At 39.6% G+C, this 19,624-nt stretch overlaps 1 protein-coding gene and 1 long non-coding RNA gene across 3 annotated transcripts in view; one reads left to right on the top strand and one right to left on the bottom strand.

Moving 5' to 3' along the window:
- Positions 1 to 46: 46 nt before the first annotated feature.
- LOC132372038 (uncharacterized) lies at positions 47 to 10,917 on the top strand. The gene is made up of 3 exons (XR_009505073.1): positions 47 to 1,497; positions 2,553 to 2,612; positions 4,515 to 10,917. It is a non-coding gene; the product is annotated as an uncharacterized LOC132372038 (long non-coding RNA).
- IGF2BP3 (insulin like growth factor 2 mRNA binding protein 3) overlaps positions 2,526 to 19,624 on the bottom strand; it is a 145,524-nt gene continuing 128,425 nt past the window's right edge. For both annotated transcript variants that reach the window (XM_059933996.1, XM_059933995.1), the window contains 5 exons: positions 11,723 to 11,839; positions 8,618 to 8,692; positions 5,920 to 6,051; positions 5,106 to 5,219; positions 2,526 to 4,815 (listed from right to left, as the gene is read on the bottom strand). In XM_059933996.1, the coding sequence (XP_059789979.1) occupies positions 4,717 to 4,815; positions 5,106 to 5,219; positions 5,920 to 6,051; positions 8,618 to 8,692; positions 11,723 to 11,839 (537 nt within the window). In that variant the 3' untranslated portion in view covers positions 2,526 to 4,716. The remainder of the gene's footprint in view (positions 4,816 to 5,105; positions 5,220 to 5,919; positions 6,052 to 8,617; positions 8,693 to 11,722; positions 11,840 to 19,624) is intronic.

The raw sequence follows: 19,624 nt of genomic DNA on the forward strand, positions 1-19,624 counted from the left end.
ATTTCCTGGAAGTTGCATTGGCCCCTGTGTTTTACTTGAGCTCTCTGCTAAGAGTTTATTTTTATTTTATTTTTTGCTGACAAAGCAAGAGACTTTATTGGGAAGGGGCACCCAGGTGGAGAGCAGGAGGGTAAAGGAACCCAGGAGGACTGCTCCACCACATGGCTCACAGTCTCGTGTTTTATGGGAATGGGGTCAGTTTCTGGGTTGTCTCTGGCCAGTCATTCTGGCTCGGGGTCCTTCCCGGTGGCGCACGCATGGCTCAGCCAAGGTGGATTCCAGTGAGAGGGATTCTGGGAGGTTGGCAGGACATATAGACTGGAGTCTCCTCTCTCCTTTTGACCTTTCCTGAGTTCTTCCAGTTGGTAGTAGCTTGTTAGTTCTGCATTCCTTACCAGGACCTCCTGTTTAAGATAACTCATGCAAGTGGTTACTATGTTGCCTGGCCATGGCAGGCAGTTTCAGTGTTTCCCCTAACATCTCCTCCATGAGAGACTTCATACTCAAGATAATTCTTGGGAATTGGAGCGGAGGTCACTTTCTTCTGTAACTACTTCCTGCTGAGAGTTGGCGTAGTCCTGCCTAGTCGAGTAGAAGTCTCTCTCTACCTGATGTAAATTGAGGTATTCTGTGCCCGAAACTGGCGTTCATCCTTGTAGTAACAGCAGTTTAGCTGAAACTGTTGGACCCTGTGGGGGATGAACCTTGTAAGCAGTTGAAACAGACAAGGGCCAAACAGGAGGCCTAACAGGACGGTCATCGCCAGGCCCAGAAAAGGCAGGCAAAATTTGGGGTGAGGGCTGCAGGGTGTGACTTTCTTCTGATCGATTGGTAGTGAGGTAACAGGGCAGTGCTCCAGGAATCTTGCCCTCAGCCTGAAGTTAACATCCTGCACCTGGGTGGGGGCCTTAGTTCCTGCAGAACTCAAAGATATTGTTATGCATAGTCCTTGAGGTGGAACCAGGACCCTGCTCCTAGGCTGTACCACTACTTGACTGCTCCTCCCCTGTTTTTGCATCCCCTCCCTTCCCTGATTAGCAACTGTTTGAATCTGCCCTTTGGAACTCAGGGAAGGTCAAGGAGGCTGAGTGAAGCCTATATCCTACAAACAAGAAACAGGGGACAGAGAAAGGTTTTGTACTCTGGAGCCCCCCAGAGTCCTGCCCAGTTCCAGTTCAGGGAACTGGGCGACAACAGTGCTGGCCACTTCGTGCTACAATAGGGCATAGTCCTGCCTCAATTTGGAGAATAGACACTGGACTGGAAATATTTCTGATTCCCGAGTCCTGGATCTGAGTCTTGTATGATTAAAATCTCAATCCCTTGGTCTGCCATTTTGGTGTAACAGACCCAATGAGAAGTAGCTGGAGGAGTGACAACGGGATTTTAATAGGCAAAATAAACGTCATTTCTTTTCAGGAGAATAAGCCTGAAACACAGTCTGGACCTGGTGCTTTGGGGAGACTTGTAGCCACGTAGCCAGTTGCCTAGTTTGAGGTAGGTTTTAACTTTTAATGTGGTATTAACACATAGATAACAGGTGCTATTGGTCATCAAACATGTCTCTTCTTTTTGTTAATGTATGATCTAAAGCAATTCCGTTGTCTAAAAATGTAGTAGTTACAAGAGGAGACCTTTAAAAAGTAAGGTTGCAGTTACCAGCTGCCAGCAGACATTATTTTGAGAACGGCTGGTGGCATCCAAGTCTGACACAGCTCAGAAAACTCAAGTTCTTAGCAATACAGGGACTTGCCTGAAATCACACCCACAGTGTCATCTAGTTATTTTCTTGGATGTCTAAACCATAGCTACTCCATTTTGACTTTTAATTGTAATATTCCCCTTAATATAGCCAAAGCAGATGTCGCCATTAATGATGTTAGTGTTTCTCTAGGTATGAGAAGATGCAAGAATCTGGGCCCATAAAATCTTCTCCTGAAAATATCTATCTATATCTATCTGAAGACCTGTTCTGCCAGTTTTTCCCAGAGCGCCTCATTCCTGTTCTCCACTCTGAACTCCTTTTCAGGGGGTGTTGAAGGTCAGCAGCTGCAGCAGCTCATGATTTAATCTTTGTAGAGGCAGACAGCAAGTGCCAATGGCGAGCGCCAATTTCCAGTCAGCAGGGCTCCTTCGTGGTCATAAATTTGACCATGGTTTGGGGGGCATTTCATGACCATTTCATTCCACAGTGCTAGGAATGCTCGTTCCCAGGCCTAGCAAAGTGTTTTCAGAGTTTAAGTTTAAATCTTATTCTGTAGAATAGTATAGCCAAAAATTTTAAAACAATAAAGCAGAAAACATAACCACCCCACTGGTCCTGTAACGTAAAACCTTTAATTCTCAGTTCATATGCAACAGTATTATCTAGGTTCACAGTAAGGACATTGGTAGATACTGGTGCCTACCTTGAGATTGACATAGCATTACTAAAAATCTAAGTTTACACTTTGACCAAATTCAGGACATTCACATTAATTTGAAAAGCCAAAAATAAAACATACTACACAGCAGGCTGCACCTGATAATGAAACACTTTATTCTGCATCAAGGTATCTGGAAAATGAAGCTGCATTTGGGGCACATTACAGATGAGGAATGATCCATATGTGGTGAGTACAAAACTCAATTACAACAGAATTATTTCCTAGTATTACCAGATACTCCATTACCAATGCTTAATTGAAAGTAAAACATGATTTGCCACACTAGAAGGCTAGAAGTGAAACATGACAGAATTTAAACAGGCAGATATAAATGTAGCACCTATCTGTATTTAAAAAAAAAAAAAAGTTGGAAAAATCAAATACTGAGGAAGAGCTCTGGCCTTAAGCACATTTTACCCAAAATCCAACCAGAAAGCCAGTCCATTACTTTTTTTTAAAGCAATTCATTGTATGGAAGAAAATGATGAATGCTAGATGAATTCAGTGACAGAAAGGGCACTTTTTGGCTAAAACTACAAAATAAACTGATTTTCTGAAAACATTTAGGAAAACATTTCAAGTCATTTTCAAAATGTTTAAATGATACAGTGATCTTCAGAAAAACTTATACCTAGTCTGTAGAAATTCATCTTGAAATACAAATGAAGCAAAATGATTTAAGGGTTATTATATATGCCCTTCAGATTAGTATAATATGACGACTGTGATCATTTAATGAACAAAAGAAACAATTCTGAGAGCAGTGTGGCCTTGGAGACCACCCACACCCACATGACTGTACACACCAGGCTTTGCCATCAAGTTAGGGAATGGGTGAATGCGTTCAGTATCAAAGGTCAAATGTATTGTATCACAGTCACTCAAATTATATTCCAAAAGTTGTTTTTGTATTTTTCTACCTTTTGACTTATTTTCAAATAACTGGTTGCAGAGAATGCAGAAATCCTGCAATTTATGTAATATTCTAGGTGGCCTTTCATTCTTCTTGATTTATCATTGCTTAAAATCTTCAAAATAGCTTAGTGTGAGGCTCATGACACGGGCAGATGTAGCCTTTTTATTGCCTTTAAACACTGTCACACCGTCTGACTGCCCCATTGGTCTTCACAAAGCAATTCTTTTGGGGTCTGCTCCAAGCATAGACCAACTGATCTGAAATATATTGGCAAACTAAGCATCCTGTAAGGCAAGCTGAAGCTTTCTTCTTACCAATCAATTTAAAGTTCACAGGAGCTGCATGTCTCCGTAGATACACTTGCTTTAGGTAGTGATAGTCAAAAGCACAAAGCATTTATGCATTCAATCACATAGCCAAACAAAAAAACCCTGAAGTCTCCTGAAGCCATTTATTAAAACTAGCCGTTCCAAAACCTCCTGCAGCCACTTTGCTCTGTTAGTACCATCAAAAACTTCCCTACCATAAACAAAAAAATAAATGGTATTTGCTGCTCTCCAAATATAGGCACTGCTCCGTATCACTGAACATTTACTGGATTTTCCAACTAATAACTGTCAAAAGCCTCAAAAAACCTGAAATTAATTTTCCAGCTTTACTGTCACCAGCCAGAAGTAAAATTTTTTTCTCAGTTATTTGCCTGTTAGCTAATTTTATTTTTTAAAAAACAGTTGGACTTACCTTTATAAAGTATATAAAATTTTCAGAAAAAAACAAAACAATTTTGCTTTCATTGCATTACTGAATACCTGAGGTAGTTGAGTAAAAATGCACATTTAATACCCCTGCCAACACCATTCAGCACTTCCCTTAGGTTACTTGTGTTAGTGTTACATAAAACTGAGAACAGTTTTTCTATGCTAATAGCTTAACATTTAAGTTCTTGTAATAATTCTATTCTGATCCAATTTTAACAATTGGACATAGGAGCAATCTATTTTTATTTATTTGATGAATTTAGTAAATGCACCATTAAGCCAATTTCTGGCATTATGGGGGAATGAATATTAAGAAAAATTAGAATATTTGTTATACTGAGAATACAACAAAAGGGAAGTGCAGAGCTCCTCTCTTTCCCTCCCTCACCCCCTAATTTTTTTCTTTTTTTAAAGCTGGGTGTCATACATTTCAGAGAGCATAAAGTATACATTCTCACAGAGACAGGAGTTCGAAAGTTGCCTGGTCCACAGAAACAACCGGCTAGGTAAAAACTTGTGCATGTGATTCTGGATAGGGGTTCAGCGCCCGTCTGTTGGTTAAGCAATCTGTCTTTGGTTTGGCATCTGCCTCTGTGGTGGGCTGTCTCCTGAGCCTTCACTTCCGTCTTGACTGAGGTGGTCCACTTTGCAGAGCTTTCTGCTGTTGGTGCTGCTTTACCTGAGTCAGAATTTCCTGAATTTTTCTCTGGGCAACCTGCAGTAGGAGAGAGCTTTGAAATTTCTGCCTGATCAAGTATGACCAAAAGTTAATTTACTCTTCCATTTCAACAACTTCAAATTGAAATTTATTTGAAGATTAGAAGATACATACTTAATAGTTTCCTAGCAGAGTCTCTGAAATCACCTGCTAAAAGGGGGATTAAAAGTGTTAAGCACCAAGCAGCCTGAAATATTTATATGACATGGGGACACGCATGGGAGGAGGATCCCTCAGGAAGAAGAAAGCAGCAGGAGAGCTCACTTATCACACTAGAGCCCACTTGCCTGGCAAGCATAGAAGTGACCAGTTATTTTGACGACCACTTGGTCGTTCTCATCAGGCGTCTGGTCACGAGGGACGACAACTTCTGCGCTTGACAAATTCTGGAGCTCATTCACCTGAAGGAGATAAATACAAATCATGTTAAGTGGAGTTCTTTTTTTTTTAAATTACTATTTCCTTACTATGTACCAAAATACTGAGCTTTGGCTTTATAATCTCATCTAATAATACTAATAATTCTATCCGTTTATTAGTATTGTCCCCATTTCAAGATAATTAAAACTAAGCCTTAGTGAAAGAAACTGACTCGCCCACAGTTGCATAAGTTAATGACAAAACCAGATTTAACCCCTGAAAATCTGATTCCAAAATACACACTTTCAATCACTTCAGAATTGTAAATAGCTTTGCAAATGACTTGGAAGTTTTATGTGTTAAAGAGAAACTGGAAACCATTTGCTTTTTTCAGTTACAGAGGTATAAGTTATAAATGTAGATGAGATTTTTTAAAGTTTCTTTTCATGTCCTTGTTTGCACAATAAAAGTAAAAAGCTGATGCATATCAACAGAAAATGCAAAATGCCCCTTATAAATATGAGACAGTTCTCCCATACAAAGTGGTCTGAAAGAGAGGCACTGCTTTCACTGGTAGCTGACACCAACACTCAGGAGGAACAAAAGGCAATCTTCTCCAAACCTTGGCCCGGGCGGTCCTGCTTTTTATAAGTTAGCCAAAATTTAGGGACTTGGAACTCCTAAGTACCTTTCAACGCTTTCCCTTTCATACCACTGCACAGGTTTTGCTGAAGTACTTGCCGTTTTGCCTCCTTTTCCAATAACTCTGCCAGCAGCAAAGGATGGCACTCTGATGTGAGCTTCAAGTTTCACCTCTTCTTTAGGACTAACAAAGTTTTCTTCTTTAATTTTTCCATAAATTCTTCCCTGAGCCTACAGATGAGAACATATCTCATCAGTGTCATTCATGTAGGAAACGCAAAAAGGTCCATTAACTTTAAAGATGGCCCGGATCCACTGGAACAGACCTTTGCAGTGATACATCTGCATTTGATAGATTGTGGAACGTTGCACAAGAGGTGGAAAAGTAAGGAAGTCCTAGAAAAGGTTGACAACAATAATAACTATACATCACAGATGAGGCAATTGAATGATCGATGAAATAAGATTAAACCATATTCTTCTGACAAAAACGGTTAAAGGCAATAAGTTAGCAGTCAGCCTAACTAAAATAAATAAATTTTTGCAAATGACCATTTGCTTTCCAGACTTGAAAGGTAAAACCTCTCCTGCTGGCAGTAAGATAGTAACTGCATTTTTCTTGAGTAAGAGACTTCAGAGGAACTACAGAGCCACCTATTTGAGGCTCACAAGAAGCCAAGCCGCTGTCTAAATGGGCCAGCAAGGAATTTTCTAGTTAAACATTTCTTCATCTTAGCCAGATGGTTTCTACTTCGACTAAGGCTACAAAATCAAGTTAACATGCACATCTGACAGTTACAGTCAAACATATCCTGTCACTTGCTGCATACAACTAGAAGTTATACATAGTATACCTCTCCTATTATGTACAACCATTAATTTGCTCTGGTATACACCAAAGGAAAAAGAAGTCAGAGTTGGTTTCATCTGACAAGCTGCCACAGCAGAGAACAAAAACAAAAGTACCCAACACGTTTTCATTGGTGCAGAAATGATAAGCTCATTTTAGGGGGTTACAGCAAAAAAAAATCCATCTTGTACCCTATCTTCCATTCATCCTCAAAGTCTCAGGCCACAGATGTAGCTATCAACACAGTCAAAGGACGCAACGGATATACATTGTCCTCCGAAACAAGCTCTTGAATTCATAAGAAAAAATATGGGTTAGGAGGTTTACTATTACTTAGATGTCTAAAATAAAATAATTTATTTGTAATTATCACTGATCACATAAATGACATTTAAGCATTATAGCTTTTCTTAAACATCCCATTTAAGACAACTGAACAACACAGGCATAGGAGGATACAGGGAAACAAACTCTGAATTCCCCAGCATACAAGCATTATGAAAATTGCTAGACAGTTAATTCCATTTATAGGATAATAAGACCATAATTGATGTTTGTATTTATCTTTTAGTATTTCAAACTAAAAGTGACTGGCTCTGTAAGTCTGGGATAGGAAGCAGTTGTCAGCATCTCTGAGTTTTGATCTGAACTGCCTGGAACCACAGGGCTGGTATGAGGAAGTACATTCCTTGACCCAAGTTTGAGTCTAGCCAACTGTACCCCACATCTCAAAGCACCTTCTTATGTTTCCTGTTCTTCCTATAAATGAAGTGAAAAAAGCTTTGGATTTTTAGTGAAAAATGGCCCATGGAAAAATAGAGGTCAAAGAAAGTGATGGTTTAAAAGGAGGGAAGAGGTGGGCACTTGTTAACTTAAGAGAAGTAAGGCTTAAGGTTAAAGAGTTACCCTGTTAACACAGCTGCTAAGTGGTAGGAACAAGACAGGGGTTTTGGATAAATTACACTGAATTGAGTAGCTGCTTTTACCTGTGACAAACAAGACACCCTACTGAGTTTTATGAGAGAAATCACATACTCAAAGGTATATTTGTGAATTTGAGGATCTGGCAGGGTCTTAGTCTGATTCATCCCGAGTCTGCTCGGCACCACCACCAGCACATTTATGTTGTACTTACTATGTGTCAGGCACTATTCTAAGTAATTCACATATTGTTTAAACCTTATATATTGTTTAAACCTTAGAACCTTGTTTAAACTTTGTGGGTGTTTTTAACCCCGATTTTATAGATAAGGAACTAGGCGGAGAAAGGTTAAGTAACTCGCCCAAGGTCACACCACTGGTAAATGGTAGAGCTGGGATTTGAACCAGCAGCCTGGCTACCGAGTCTCTGCTCTTCACCACCCTGCTACACCACCTCTCAGGACACGGTGGGAGGCATTCCAGCCCCAAAGGCCCCAAACCCCAGTATGACCAATGGTTCACACCAGGACAAATCCCGTAAGAGTTCCTGCCATTTCTACCTCTAAAATTCAAAAGATTAGAGTGGCTTGTTGACCAACTGTGGACAAGGGCTAACAGTTAACCCAAGGGTAAGAGCAAACGGGGACATTTTAATTCAAGGTTGAGGCCTCTCTGGGACAAGAGGAAAAACTTGAGAACAACAAGGCATGTGAATCAGACTTGTAAATTTCAGTCTTAAGGTCTCACCTTCACACATGCTAACAGGACACTGAGCAAATTCTCCTTTGGGAGACAGGCAAAACCAACAACCATTACAAAACTCTCAAAATTGAACAAAGGCTTTGGTTTATTTTTAAAGTGTAATTTGCGGTATGTTTCTACTCTGTTCTTAGTCTTAGAAATTTCCATTGAGAGATTCTTTCTACTGATTATTAGATTTATTTACAGGAGAAGCCAGGTTACGGAGTTTCCGAAAAGAAGACATCCATTCGTTTGTTACCTGTGCACACACTCCAGAGCACATACCTTGAACTGAGCCTCTGGTGGCCCAGTGATAATCACCATCCTCACTTTAGCATCTGGTGCTTCAGCTGGAGCGATCTGTAACAGACCCAGTAATGGGTTATGACACTTTCAGGTGCCACTAATAGAAATGTTACACCAACCAGCCTGTCATTTTGCACATGACTTACTGAAATGTAGAATGAAAGCCTTCTGGAAGGTAGTTACAAAGAGGCAGTGATTAATGTGGATTCATTAGTTATGGCTCCTGCTATATACTGTGTACTTACACTGTGCCTGGCCCTAATGTAAAAGTCCAGATGCAACCTCTACCTAACCCTCACTATTTCCTGATGAGGTACTGCCTCGTGGAGAGACCGGAGGCTGGAGAAGGTGAGTCACCTGGCCCATGATCACACAGGCCAGTGGAGCTGGAGGGAGAGCTGGCTCTGGCTCCGCCGTCACATTCCTCGTCACTACACCAGTGGGTGCTCAAAGGGTGGTCCTTGGCCCATGCGCATCACAACACCCTGGGCCTCCTGTATGTGCACAAAACTGCTAGGTTCCCCAGTCTAAGACTACTGGTACATTCCCCCAAAGTACGCTCGCTGGAGTAACATATGGAATAAACTAACATTAATTTGGCAGAAGAAAAGTAAACTCAGACTTTTCTATTTTGGCAGAGCGTGTGAAATCACACAAAAAGCCTGGGCTGGGGAAATGTTGCAGAGACTGTTGAAGGGAGAGGAAACCAGCATTCCTCTAGTAAGAAAGAATTTGGGGAGTTGGCTGGTAGGAATTGTTTTAAAAGAAAAAATTTTGCTAGATATTTGCTGTGCAAGAAGCAATTCCCTATAGTAAATAATGAGAATAGGAAGCAAAAAATACAATAAAAGCCATCCCAACTACCACTCAGTATGATCACTGTCAATTACTTATAGTCTAGTATAGGCCCTTCCACACACGTTTATAATCAAAACAATGTTTTTTTACTTTTAATAGACTCATGCTTTCTCCCTCCCTCAAAATAAAGCTAACATTTCTGTTACTTAGACCCAAATTAATACTATTCCTACTTTATGCTGGGCACTAATTTTGAGTCTGTAAAACAAGCCAATAATTACTTCCTTTTAGACCACACTCTTAGGAAACCCCAAAAAGAAGGTGGTATTCTTCATCTTTCTGACTAAGGTTTGGTTTTTTAAAAAAGGATCTTTGTCAACACTGGTGATAGAGGGCTGGGGCTGAGGGCACTCGTACACTGAGGTTAGGAGTACAAATTGCTATAATCTCTCAAAAGACTGAAAAAAAGCACATGCCCTGTGACTCACCAAATCCACTTTTAAAGGATGAGGTTATAAATGACAATTTGACCAAAAGAACTTTGTCTACCCCTGTGCAGGATAAATTAGGAACAATCTTAATGTCCAGTAAGTTAACACAAATGATTATGGTTTGGTAATACCAAATATATGCCTATTAAAGTAAGTACATACATGGAAATGTACATTATGGAAATCTAGCAAAGTGTTAGGAGCGCTGATGAATCTTTCAGATTATGCATGTTTCAGACTTCCTGGAAACAAAAATATTTTAACCTCATCATAAAACCTTCATTAAAGCCAGAAAGAAAAAGAGCCGAATGTCTAAATACCCAATTCTTCTTGGTCATGAAATGTTTGTTGCAGTTTTTCCAAAACAAAGCTGCTAGGTTCTTTTTGCATGTGTGAGCATGTTTTAAAGATTAACTCAGTAATCAGGAAACTTAACAGGATGGTAAAGTTAGTTCACTGCTTGGTCTTTTATCATGTCTTTTCCTTTACCCATTTATTTATTTTGGCTACATTTTCTGCTCACGTATTTTGTTATCTTTTGCTACAAGAGAGAATATGAGGGCTTTCCTGTGTGTTTTGCTTTTTTATTAACTGTGTAGTTTACATACAGTAAAGCTCACTCCTTTGGTAACAAATTCTGTCACTCAAAATTTCCTCATGCTGCCTTTGTTTTCAACCCCTCCACCTCAAACTCTTGGCAGCCACTAATTTTTTTTTCTCCATTTCCATAGTTCTGTCTTTTCCAGAATTTTCATATAAGTGGGATCATACAGTATGTGGCCTTTTTGAGTCTTCTTTCTCTTAGCATAATACATGTGATTCACTCAAGTTGTTGTATGTATCGATAGTTCCCTCCCTTTTACTGCTAAGTAATATTTATTATATAGATGGGCCACAGTTTATGCATTTGCCAGCTGATGAACATTTGTCCCAGTTATAAATAAAGATACTATAAACATTTGAGTGCAGTGTGGTTTTTTTGGTACTATATTCAAATTAAAAATTTCATAAAATATTTATAAAATTGGACTTCCCTGGTGGCACAGTGGTTAAGAATCCACCTGCCAATGCAGGGGACACGGGTTCAAGCCTTGGTCCAGGAAGATCCCACATGCCGCGGAGCAACTAAGCACGTGCGCCACAACTTACTGAGCCTGTGTGCCGCAACTACTGAAGCCCACGCGCCTGGAGCCTGTGCTCCGCAACAAGAGAAGCCACTGCAATGAGAAGCCCGCGCACCGCAACGAAGAGTAGCTCCCACTTGCTGCAGCTAGAGAAAGCCTGTGCGCAGCAACAAAGACCCAACGCAGGCAAAAATAAAAAATAAAATTATTTACATATATATTTATAAAACATAACCAAAATAAACCCCCCAATAGACTGATGTTTTCCTGAAGAAAGCTATGACTTTATATCAAGCCTTTGTCAATTTGTATATTCCTTAAAAGGACCACAGCCTTGATTGTTCGAGCAGTAAATAGCGTCATTTGGAAGTGTGAGGGACCAAAGCCACGCCCAGGGAAGATGAGCTAGAAGGAATATATATCCAGGGATGTGATGGGGCAGAACCACCATTCTAACGCTGAATTGCATATCTGCAGACTACTTTTTCTGGAGAATTTAACTTACCTTGTTTAAGCTAGTGTTGTTTGTTTGGAGTTTTTTGTCACACACTTATGTAACCCCAGTATAGACTGCCACATTCAATTCAAATTACAGAGTGGCAGGAAGACTCACATTTCTGTAACTTGCTGTCCTTAAAGCACCAGGAGAGCCACAGCTGGCAGAACAGTACCTTAATAGAAGCTCCTGCAAAGCGAGAAAGCTGTTTGATGTGTTGTCCCTGCTTGCCGATGATGGCGCCGACAGACAGGGCTGGGATGAACAGATGAACAGTCTCTGTTTCTGACTGCTGTTGGAAAAGAAAGACAGGACATACATGCTTACTGGATACAAATCAGGCTGTATCACTGGCATAGGGATAGGGGCATTCTCATACTGTTAGAAATATGAGGAGAGTTTTAGGAAAAACCACCACAGTAAGTTGGTATGAGTTTACCTAACAGGTCGAGAAGATCTCACATTCATCCTGGAAGTGTTAGCATTTAAAACATCACTTTTCTCTACAATTTTTCCTCAAGTTTACAGATTTAGAACAAATTTTGTGCCACTTAATATTGGTCCACCAAATGACACCACCACTCTTACCACACAACAATTCCTAGTGGCAATAACAGCTCCCTCTTCTCCCCGTAAGCTCAGCGTGGAGGCAGAGAGCACGGAGCCCTGAGCGCCACAACCCTCCAGAGGGACCCTGATGCTCAGCGGCAGGGGCCATTCCACTTACTTGTCCCTCCTTAGCAGAGGCTGTTCCATATGACGTGGTTTACTCACACTATTCGGTAGGAATTTTTTCTATGTCTTTAGTTTCCTTCCTCTGAAGCAAAGTTGTTTTTTTTTAATAAATAAAAACACTAGTAATAACAGAAGGCTGGTCTGGTTCTTTAAATAAAAGGAAAACCTTTTGCCAATTTACCAATTATAAACATGGAATGAGAAAAAGGAAAGGATATCACACAAGACAAAACTAAGATAGAACAATGTCAATAAATCTGAACATGTCCACGACTTGCTTAGAATTACCAAAATCAATCAGAAAAACTTACATTGACCAAATAACTGTTAACCCTGCAATCAACTAGTTACCTAAATAAAGTGCCAAGCCCAAATAGATTTGATTTTTTGTTTTCAAGCCAGACAGGAAGAATGACAAAAACCCAGTGAAAGGAAAATAGGAAACTAGAAAAGGACAGGCAGACTTGTTTCATGGAGGAAAGTGTATGAAATAAATTAATAAACAGGTGCCTACTGCAAATAACATGTTCTCATTTGCTTTTTTACTTTAATAACCTTGGATATCTTCCTGTGTCATTCCTATGTCCCTACCTCATTCTATGAACTGTATTCCTTCAGAGGGAGACACAACAGCGGATCGATCTCATCCCTGTTATGTATGTGTATAGTTTTCAATTGTCAACTAACGCATGTAAGGCTGCAATCAAATCTTTGTACAAAAAAATTTTGTGCCCTTGTACAAATACCTCTACTGCATAAATTCTTAGCACTACTGAGTCAAAGGGCCTGAACACTTAAAACTGATAAATATTATCGAATTATCATACAGAAAGGTTCCCACTCAGTCCACACAGAATGATGGAATTCCAGTTAAGACATTCATGGAACATTTGAATGCTACCTTTGTGTCTTTTATGAGTAGTGGAAGATGGGTAAAAAGCATGCTGAGGTAAACTCAGGCTTAAGAGGAAGATAACTGTGATCGGGGGCAGGTGTGCATAGCAATCCTTTGTGGTGAGAGTTTGTGAGTTTCCTCATTTACACCTCACAACTGATCCAACTCATAGAAACTAAGAGCATTACCATTTTAAAGATGAGAAAACCGAGCCAGAGAGATTACTTGCACAAGGTCATATAATGACTGGTGTTGGAGCCAAGATTTAAACCTGGGCTTCTCTATCTCCTAAGCCATGTTCACAAAAAATGAGTATATACCCCAATTCCAACAGCTATGGGTGTACTTTGCAATATACATAGAGCTGCAGGAATGACTGTTAAGAAAAAAATCCAGTAGAGCTCTCAGGGAAGTGCTCCCTTCCCTGGTTGTATCACTCTTCTCTCCATCTGTGTTGGTTTGACTTCTGTGAGTCAAAAAAATTTGTTAATGTGTAGGTGGTAAAAGCTTAAGCCTTTGATCATCAACATGCTGAAAGGGGCATCAGAGACAGTCCATGAACATTTTTATTTTGAAGAATAAGGAAAACTAAAGATTAAGAATGATGTAAAGTACTAAATGTAAAATAGATAGCTAGTGGGAAGCAGCCGCATAGCACAGGGAGATCAGCTGGGTGCCTTGTGACCACCTAGAGGGGTGGGATAGGGAGGGTGGGAGGAGATATGGGGATATATGTATATATATAGCTGATTCACTTTGTTATACAGCAGAAACTAACACCACTGTAAAGCGATTATCCTCCAATAAAGATGTTAAAAAAAACCAAAGAATGATATAAAGAAGGGCAAAAGGTACGAACTTCCAGTTACAAAATAAGTCCTGGGGATGTAATGTACAGCGTGGTGACTACAGTTAATACTGTATCGGACATTTTAAAGTTGCTAAGAGTAGATCTTAAAAGTTCTCATCACAGTTAAGAAAATGTTTGTAACTGTGCGGTGATGGATGTTAACTAACTATACTTACTGTGGTGATCATTTTGCAGTGTATACAAATATTGGATCACCTGAAAATGTTGTACATCAATTATACCTCAATTTAAAAATTTACCAAAAAAAAGATGAGTTTAATTGAATCACCAAAACAGAGGACAAGATGCTCTACTAGACCAAGGAAAAGAAATCAACAGGTTTGTTGTCTCACCTGCAATACATCCATCTTAAGCATGTGTAAGACACTTTTAACTGAAACTTAAGGGTTTCAATGTTTGTTTCCACTATGAGAATAAAATAACCACATCACAGAAAAGTTGTCCAAAAAAAATCCCCAATTCCTTCATCTTTCCCTGACAGTTATTTTGCTGTATCTGAGGATGCTATTTTAAAGACCTTTAGAAAGTTTGGTTTCCAATTTTTCACCAATTTGTCTAATGCTGCAATCAAATCTTTAAACATAAATCTTGTGCCCTTGTACAAATAATTCTAAGGTTTTATGTAATAAAAATGCTAGATCAGAGGACGAACATTTAAAATTGATATTTCCAAATTCTCATGCTAATTAATTTATCTTAGGGTGAATAAATGTGTAAAAGACAGGGGAAGTCATTTTGGTTCGAAACATGCCTTTCACACTTACAAATATTAAGCAGTGTGTGGTTCTAGACCCCATGTCTCATTTCCCACACATAAAAATCATCTGAACTCTGCTCTTCTAAGTCTCTTCCTTTATCTGTAACCACACCCCACCATGTACCTCCTTATTTCCTATACAAGTTAATCTAAAATTCAACTCCAGAAAATATTCTTGACAAAAACCATTGTACATTTTGTTTCTTCAGCATCTGTATAAATAGATGTGCATACTATATTCTTTACAAATTGGTATATCTTTGGTATGTTTCCTAGGATGTTGTAACACACTGCAGGCCTTAATACAGCTGTCAGTCTAATGAAGATTCCCTTGGGGCTCTGTAAGCATTCTTGGAACACACATATCAGAAGAGGTTTTGCCTTCCCACTGAACTCTTGACTGTGGATATTTGTGAAAGAGGCCTATCCGGCACAGCTTGGCCAAGTCAACTTCTACTGCTATTCATCAGCGAAGAACAACCAAATGGAAATACTGAAGAATGAAATAATTTTAAGTCATAAGAACAACGCCTCTCTTTTGAAAGCACTGTACCTCACAGCCTGCTAGGGTGTTATGCAATTACCACATACCATTTATTGCAGAGGGACACTTTAAGGCCTCTCTTATTTTAATAACTGGACAGAAATGAATTAATGCTGACATTGCCCATAAACTGTGCTCAATGTTAGTATCAATTTATTTTGTCATTCTGGTCCTTATATTAAAACTGGTATGTTAATCTGAACCAATTTTTTAAAGTAAAGATAGGATCTAACTATTTTATCTCACTGAGAACATCCATGTAATGTTCTTCTGAATAATAAACTTTTTTTTAGGGGGGTGGGAGGAGTCAGGGGGCTGGCAGTAATAAAGACCTAAGGATCAGACTAAATCTAATGTGTAACTCACCCAGGTCTGCCCCATTGTATTTTGCCATGACTATATAATTATTTGCTTTCTGGGCCATGTTCCAGAAATAGTTTATGCTGCTTACAAAATACACAAAATCTAGAAAGTTAAGACAAGGGAGGTGAAGAAATATGAGCATAGGGACCTCAACAGAAAAGATAAAACCAGAAATGCTGTTATTATACAAATTTGGCTCTAAGCTTCATAGCAGCTGATTAAAGAAAACAATTAGTTACATGATTTACCACATCTTGAGAAAAACTATTTGTTTAGTAAAAACTACTTTTCCTGGGACTGACCCCAGAGAGCAACTTCTGAATGTCCTCAGAGGCCTAATGTAACAGGCATCATCCTCAGAGCAAAAGTCCCGGAGCGTCACAAATGTAGCCTGAGCACGTCTCCGCCTAGAAGATACCGAGGACCATGGCTACGAGAAAAGCTCACGGGCAGAAAGTGTGCTGTAGTCTCAAAAGTTGAACAAAAGCAAAATCATCTTTCTGATACAGTCATGGATGAGAGGCTATAGATGCTTTTGTTTTACTGATTTTGGGGAGGTGGGGTAGGAGGTAACAAATCCAGTACGGAGATTAAGAGTGAATTTAAAAGTTGAGTGAAGATTTGGAAAAGGAATGGTGGACAGTAGAGAAGGGCTAAAAGGACCAAACTATAATAGAAAGAAGGGGCAAAGACATAAAGGAAGCATCAGTATGCAGACAGAAAAAAGTTCCACACTGGGAGGTTAGAGGGAAGTAAATGAAGCATGCCAGGAGGCGGTGTCCTGGACTGACAGACCGCGGTGTGTACTATTGGCAATAGCACCTTAATGAAAAGGTGACTCATCGGGTGTCTGAAGCCTGATGAAGACGTTTCTAAACGCCACCCAAATCCCTTTGTTCCAGTTCTATATCCACCAAGCACATCCCTGACCATAAATTTCTTTTCAAGGAAACTTTCTTCTGGGAATATAAGGCACCTCGCATAAACATCCTGTCTACTGGACAGTCATTAAACTGGCCCATTCTTATATGGGATTCTGTGTAGTAAGCCATGTTTTCAGGATTAGAACACCCAGATAAACATGATTTTTACATATAAAACTAAGAAGCCAGAACAATGGGTTATGTTAAGTCTCTTTCACCTGTGAATCTAAGACTCTGAGATGAGCTTAAAAAAAACACATCAGCATTACCCTATAGCGTTACACATTCTTTGCATGTAAGTTAATGTTCAGCTGCATTATCCTGAACCCTTCTTCCTAAACTTTCAGAGGTGAAAGATATTCAGGTCACAAGCTGTTTCCCAGTGGATTTCTGCCAGATGCCTATTGGCAAAACTTCCTTTGGACTTCTTGGCAGACCCTACGCTATAGCTTGAAATAATAGAAGAACAAAGCTGCTCAACTGAAAGTTTGCATAACTGGTGAAGGCTGCCAATGAGTAATTCCTAATCATCTATCATGAGGAAATACAAGAATGAGCAAACAGTAAGGTTAAGTGTATTTACTTTGTGGGGAACAGAATCTAAGACATCACAAAGGCACGGCGACATGCATGCCAGCCAACAAGACCAGCCTCCAGGAATCTGGAAGAATGCCAGTGTCTCCCTTTGGCTTGTAAAATACATACTCCTGGGGTTTTTTTGTTTTGTTTTGTTTGTTTTGTTTTAATGGATTTTGGTCTGGAACTGAAATTGGGTTTACTCAACTTCATGACCTGAACAGAATGTTTAAGTTTAAAAAAAAAAAAAAAAGGCAAAGAAAGTTTCTCCCTATAACTAAGTAACCAAGACCTCTGAGAGATAATAAATATATGTAACGAGTTATTTACTTTGAAGTTGTTTACTAACAAAAGAGCTGCACCCACAGTAAGAAATCCTAAAGAGTAGGACTACGAGACTCCATGAGAGTCATTTGATCTAACAGTCCCTTTCAAATTATATTTTGTTTCTTAAAGAGCAGTTCAAACTAGGTAAGACCTAAGAAGAAGTGTTCCCCTTTCTTGCCTCTACCATAAGCAGCCAAGTTAGCAATTTTCAGATTACACTGTTGTTCTAGAGACTTGGGGAGACTCCGAAGACGCTATCAGAATTATGGAGACAACGGCGCCTGAACTAACGTCTCCCAACCCCAACGCAAGCTGCCAAGACCATCCAGCTATAGATGTTGCTGTGTGCAATGCCAATTCCAGCTCTTACTCTGCTCACTAGCTGCCAAGTGCCTCTTCCCTACTGTTTGAGCATTTCTGAAAGGAGCATTTCCTGTCATTTATAAACTCAAAGTTTGCCAATGAAGTACTGCGTAAGCCAGCTGCTAGGCAGGAAGTAGAGACTTTTGTCTGTTGGAAGAACCAACTCTTTGGCTCTGTGGGAAAAATCAACCTGGCAGGTTCCAGGAAGAAGAGTATGTTTTAGGAGGAGGGATGGGCAAAATTCTGGACTAGCACAGCGACAAGGGATTTATCCAAAGACAGGATGCATCAATTCTACTTTCACGTTACAAAGCAGAAGTGAGAAAACGTGTAGAAAAAAAAAATGAAACTCTAAAAGAGGAAGCAATACATGAAAATAGTCTTTGAACCATTTAGTCATCAAAACCTACTCCTTGCCAGGCAATATATATTTAAAGTAAAAGCAGAGATTTGCTGCTAACCTACAGGAATCAAGGATAAAGAGACTATCTTAGTGAGTAACCTGACTTCTCTGTGAGAGCTTCTGCAGAACAGTAAGCTTCTCAGCAGCAGCTGTAAATGCAATGGAGGAGTATCATAGAGTGCTGAGAGCAAACACCTGCCAACCTTTAATTCTCTAACCCAGTTTTTAAATACAGCCATACCTCAGAGACATTGCAGGCTCAGTTCCAGACCACTGCATTAAAGCGAGTATCACAATAAAGTGAGTGGCACAAATTCTGTTGTTTCCCAGTGCATATAAATTATGTTTATACTGTATACAACTGTCATCTATTAAGTGTGCAGTAGCATTATGTCTAAAAAATGTACATACTTAATTAAAAATAATGCTATTGGGAAAATGGCGCCAATAGATTTGCTCAATGCAGGTTGCTGCAACCTTCAATTTGTAAGAAACAAAATCGAACTCTGTAAAAACTAGTAATGTTTGACCTGAAAGAAGAGTCCTTAGAGATAATTCATTTATCTCGGTTTCTTCACTGCGTGGGTAAGAAAAGAAACCCAGAGCGAAGAGGAGACTAACACAAACAGAGCTGGCTCTTCTCTCTTTCCACCCTTCTCCTTTAGCACCAAGGTACAAACACGTCAGCCACTTCACATCACCTTTAGCTGCGGTGCAAAGCTTTATAAAACAAATCATCAATCTATTCACACTTGATGTGAAATTCTGATGTCTATCTTTAGATTAATGGGCTTTGTTACATGGTTTTTAGGCCTAAAGAGGTTTGAAGTGGCAGATGAGGGGCAGGGGAAGATGCAAACGTCGCCGACAGCAAAGGCAGAAACACACACACTGCAAGACCACGGCAAAAGCTAAGCACACCTGACAGCCTGGTAGCTTCAAGAACGGGCAAAGGAAATTCTCATTCTCATAGGGATAAAATATGAACAATCTCAGCGATCTGTGTTCTCTGTAGAACTCCAGTCGCATTTTACTCTACATGTATTCTAGGCACTGAGAGAATGGAGTCCCCCACCTTTTCTCCCTGGACATTTCCCTAAATTTGGTGTAGCAGGTACCACTCACAACTTTATGTGATACGAGAGCCAAACAGGAAGGGAGAGATGTAAAAACAAATTCAAGAAGGAAGATCCTAGAATGTTAATTTTATTTCACATGATTGTCTACCTCCAGTTATTATTGTTGATGCAACTGAATTGTGCACTTCTTTCAAAAAAAATTATTGTATACAGTGTCTGCTAGGCTGCATTTATTTTCATA

This window comes from Balaenoptera ricei, chromosome 9 (genome assembly GCF_028023285.1).
Source record: "Balaenoptera ricei isolate mBalRic1 chromosome 9, mBalRic1.hap2, whole genome shotgun sequence".
Lineage (NCBI taxonomy): Eukaryota > Metazoa > Chordata > Mammalia > Artiodactyla > Balaenopteridae > Balaenoptera > Balaenoptera ricei.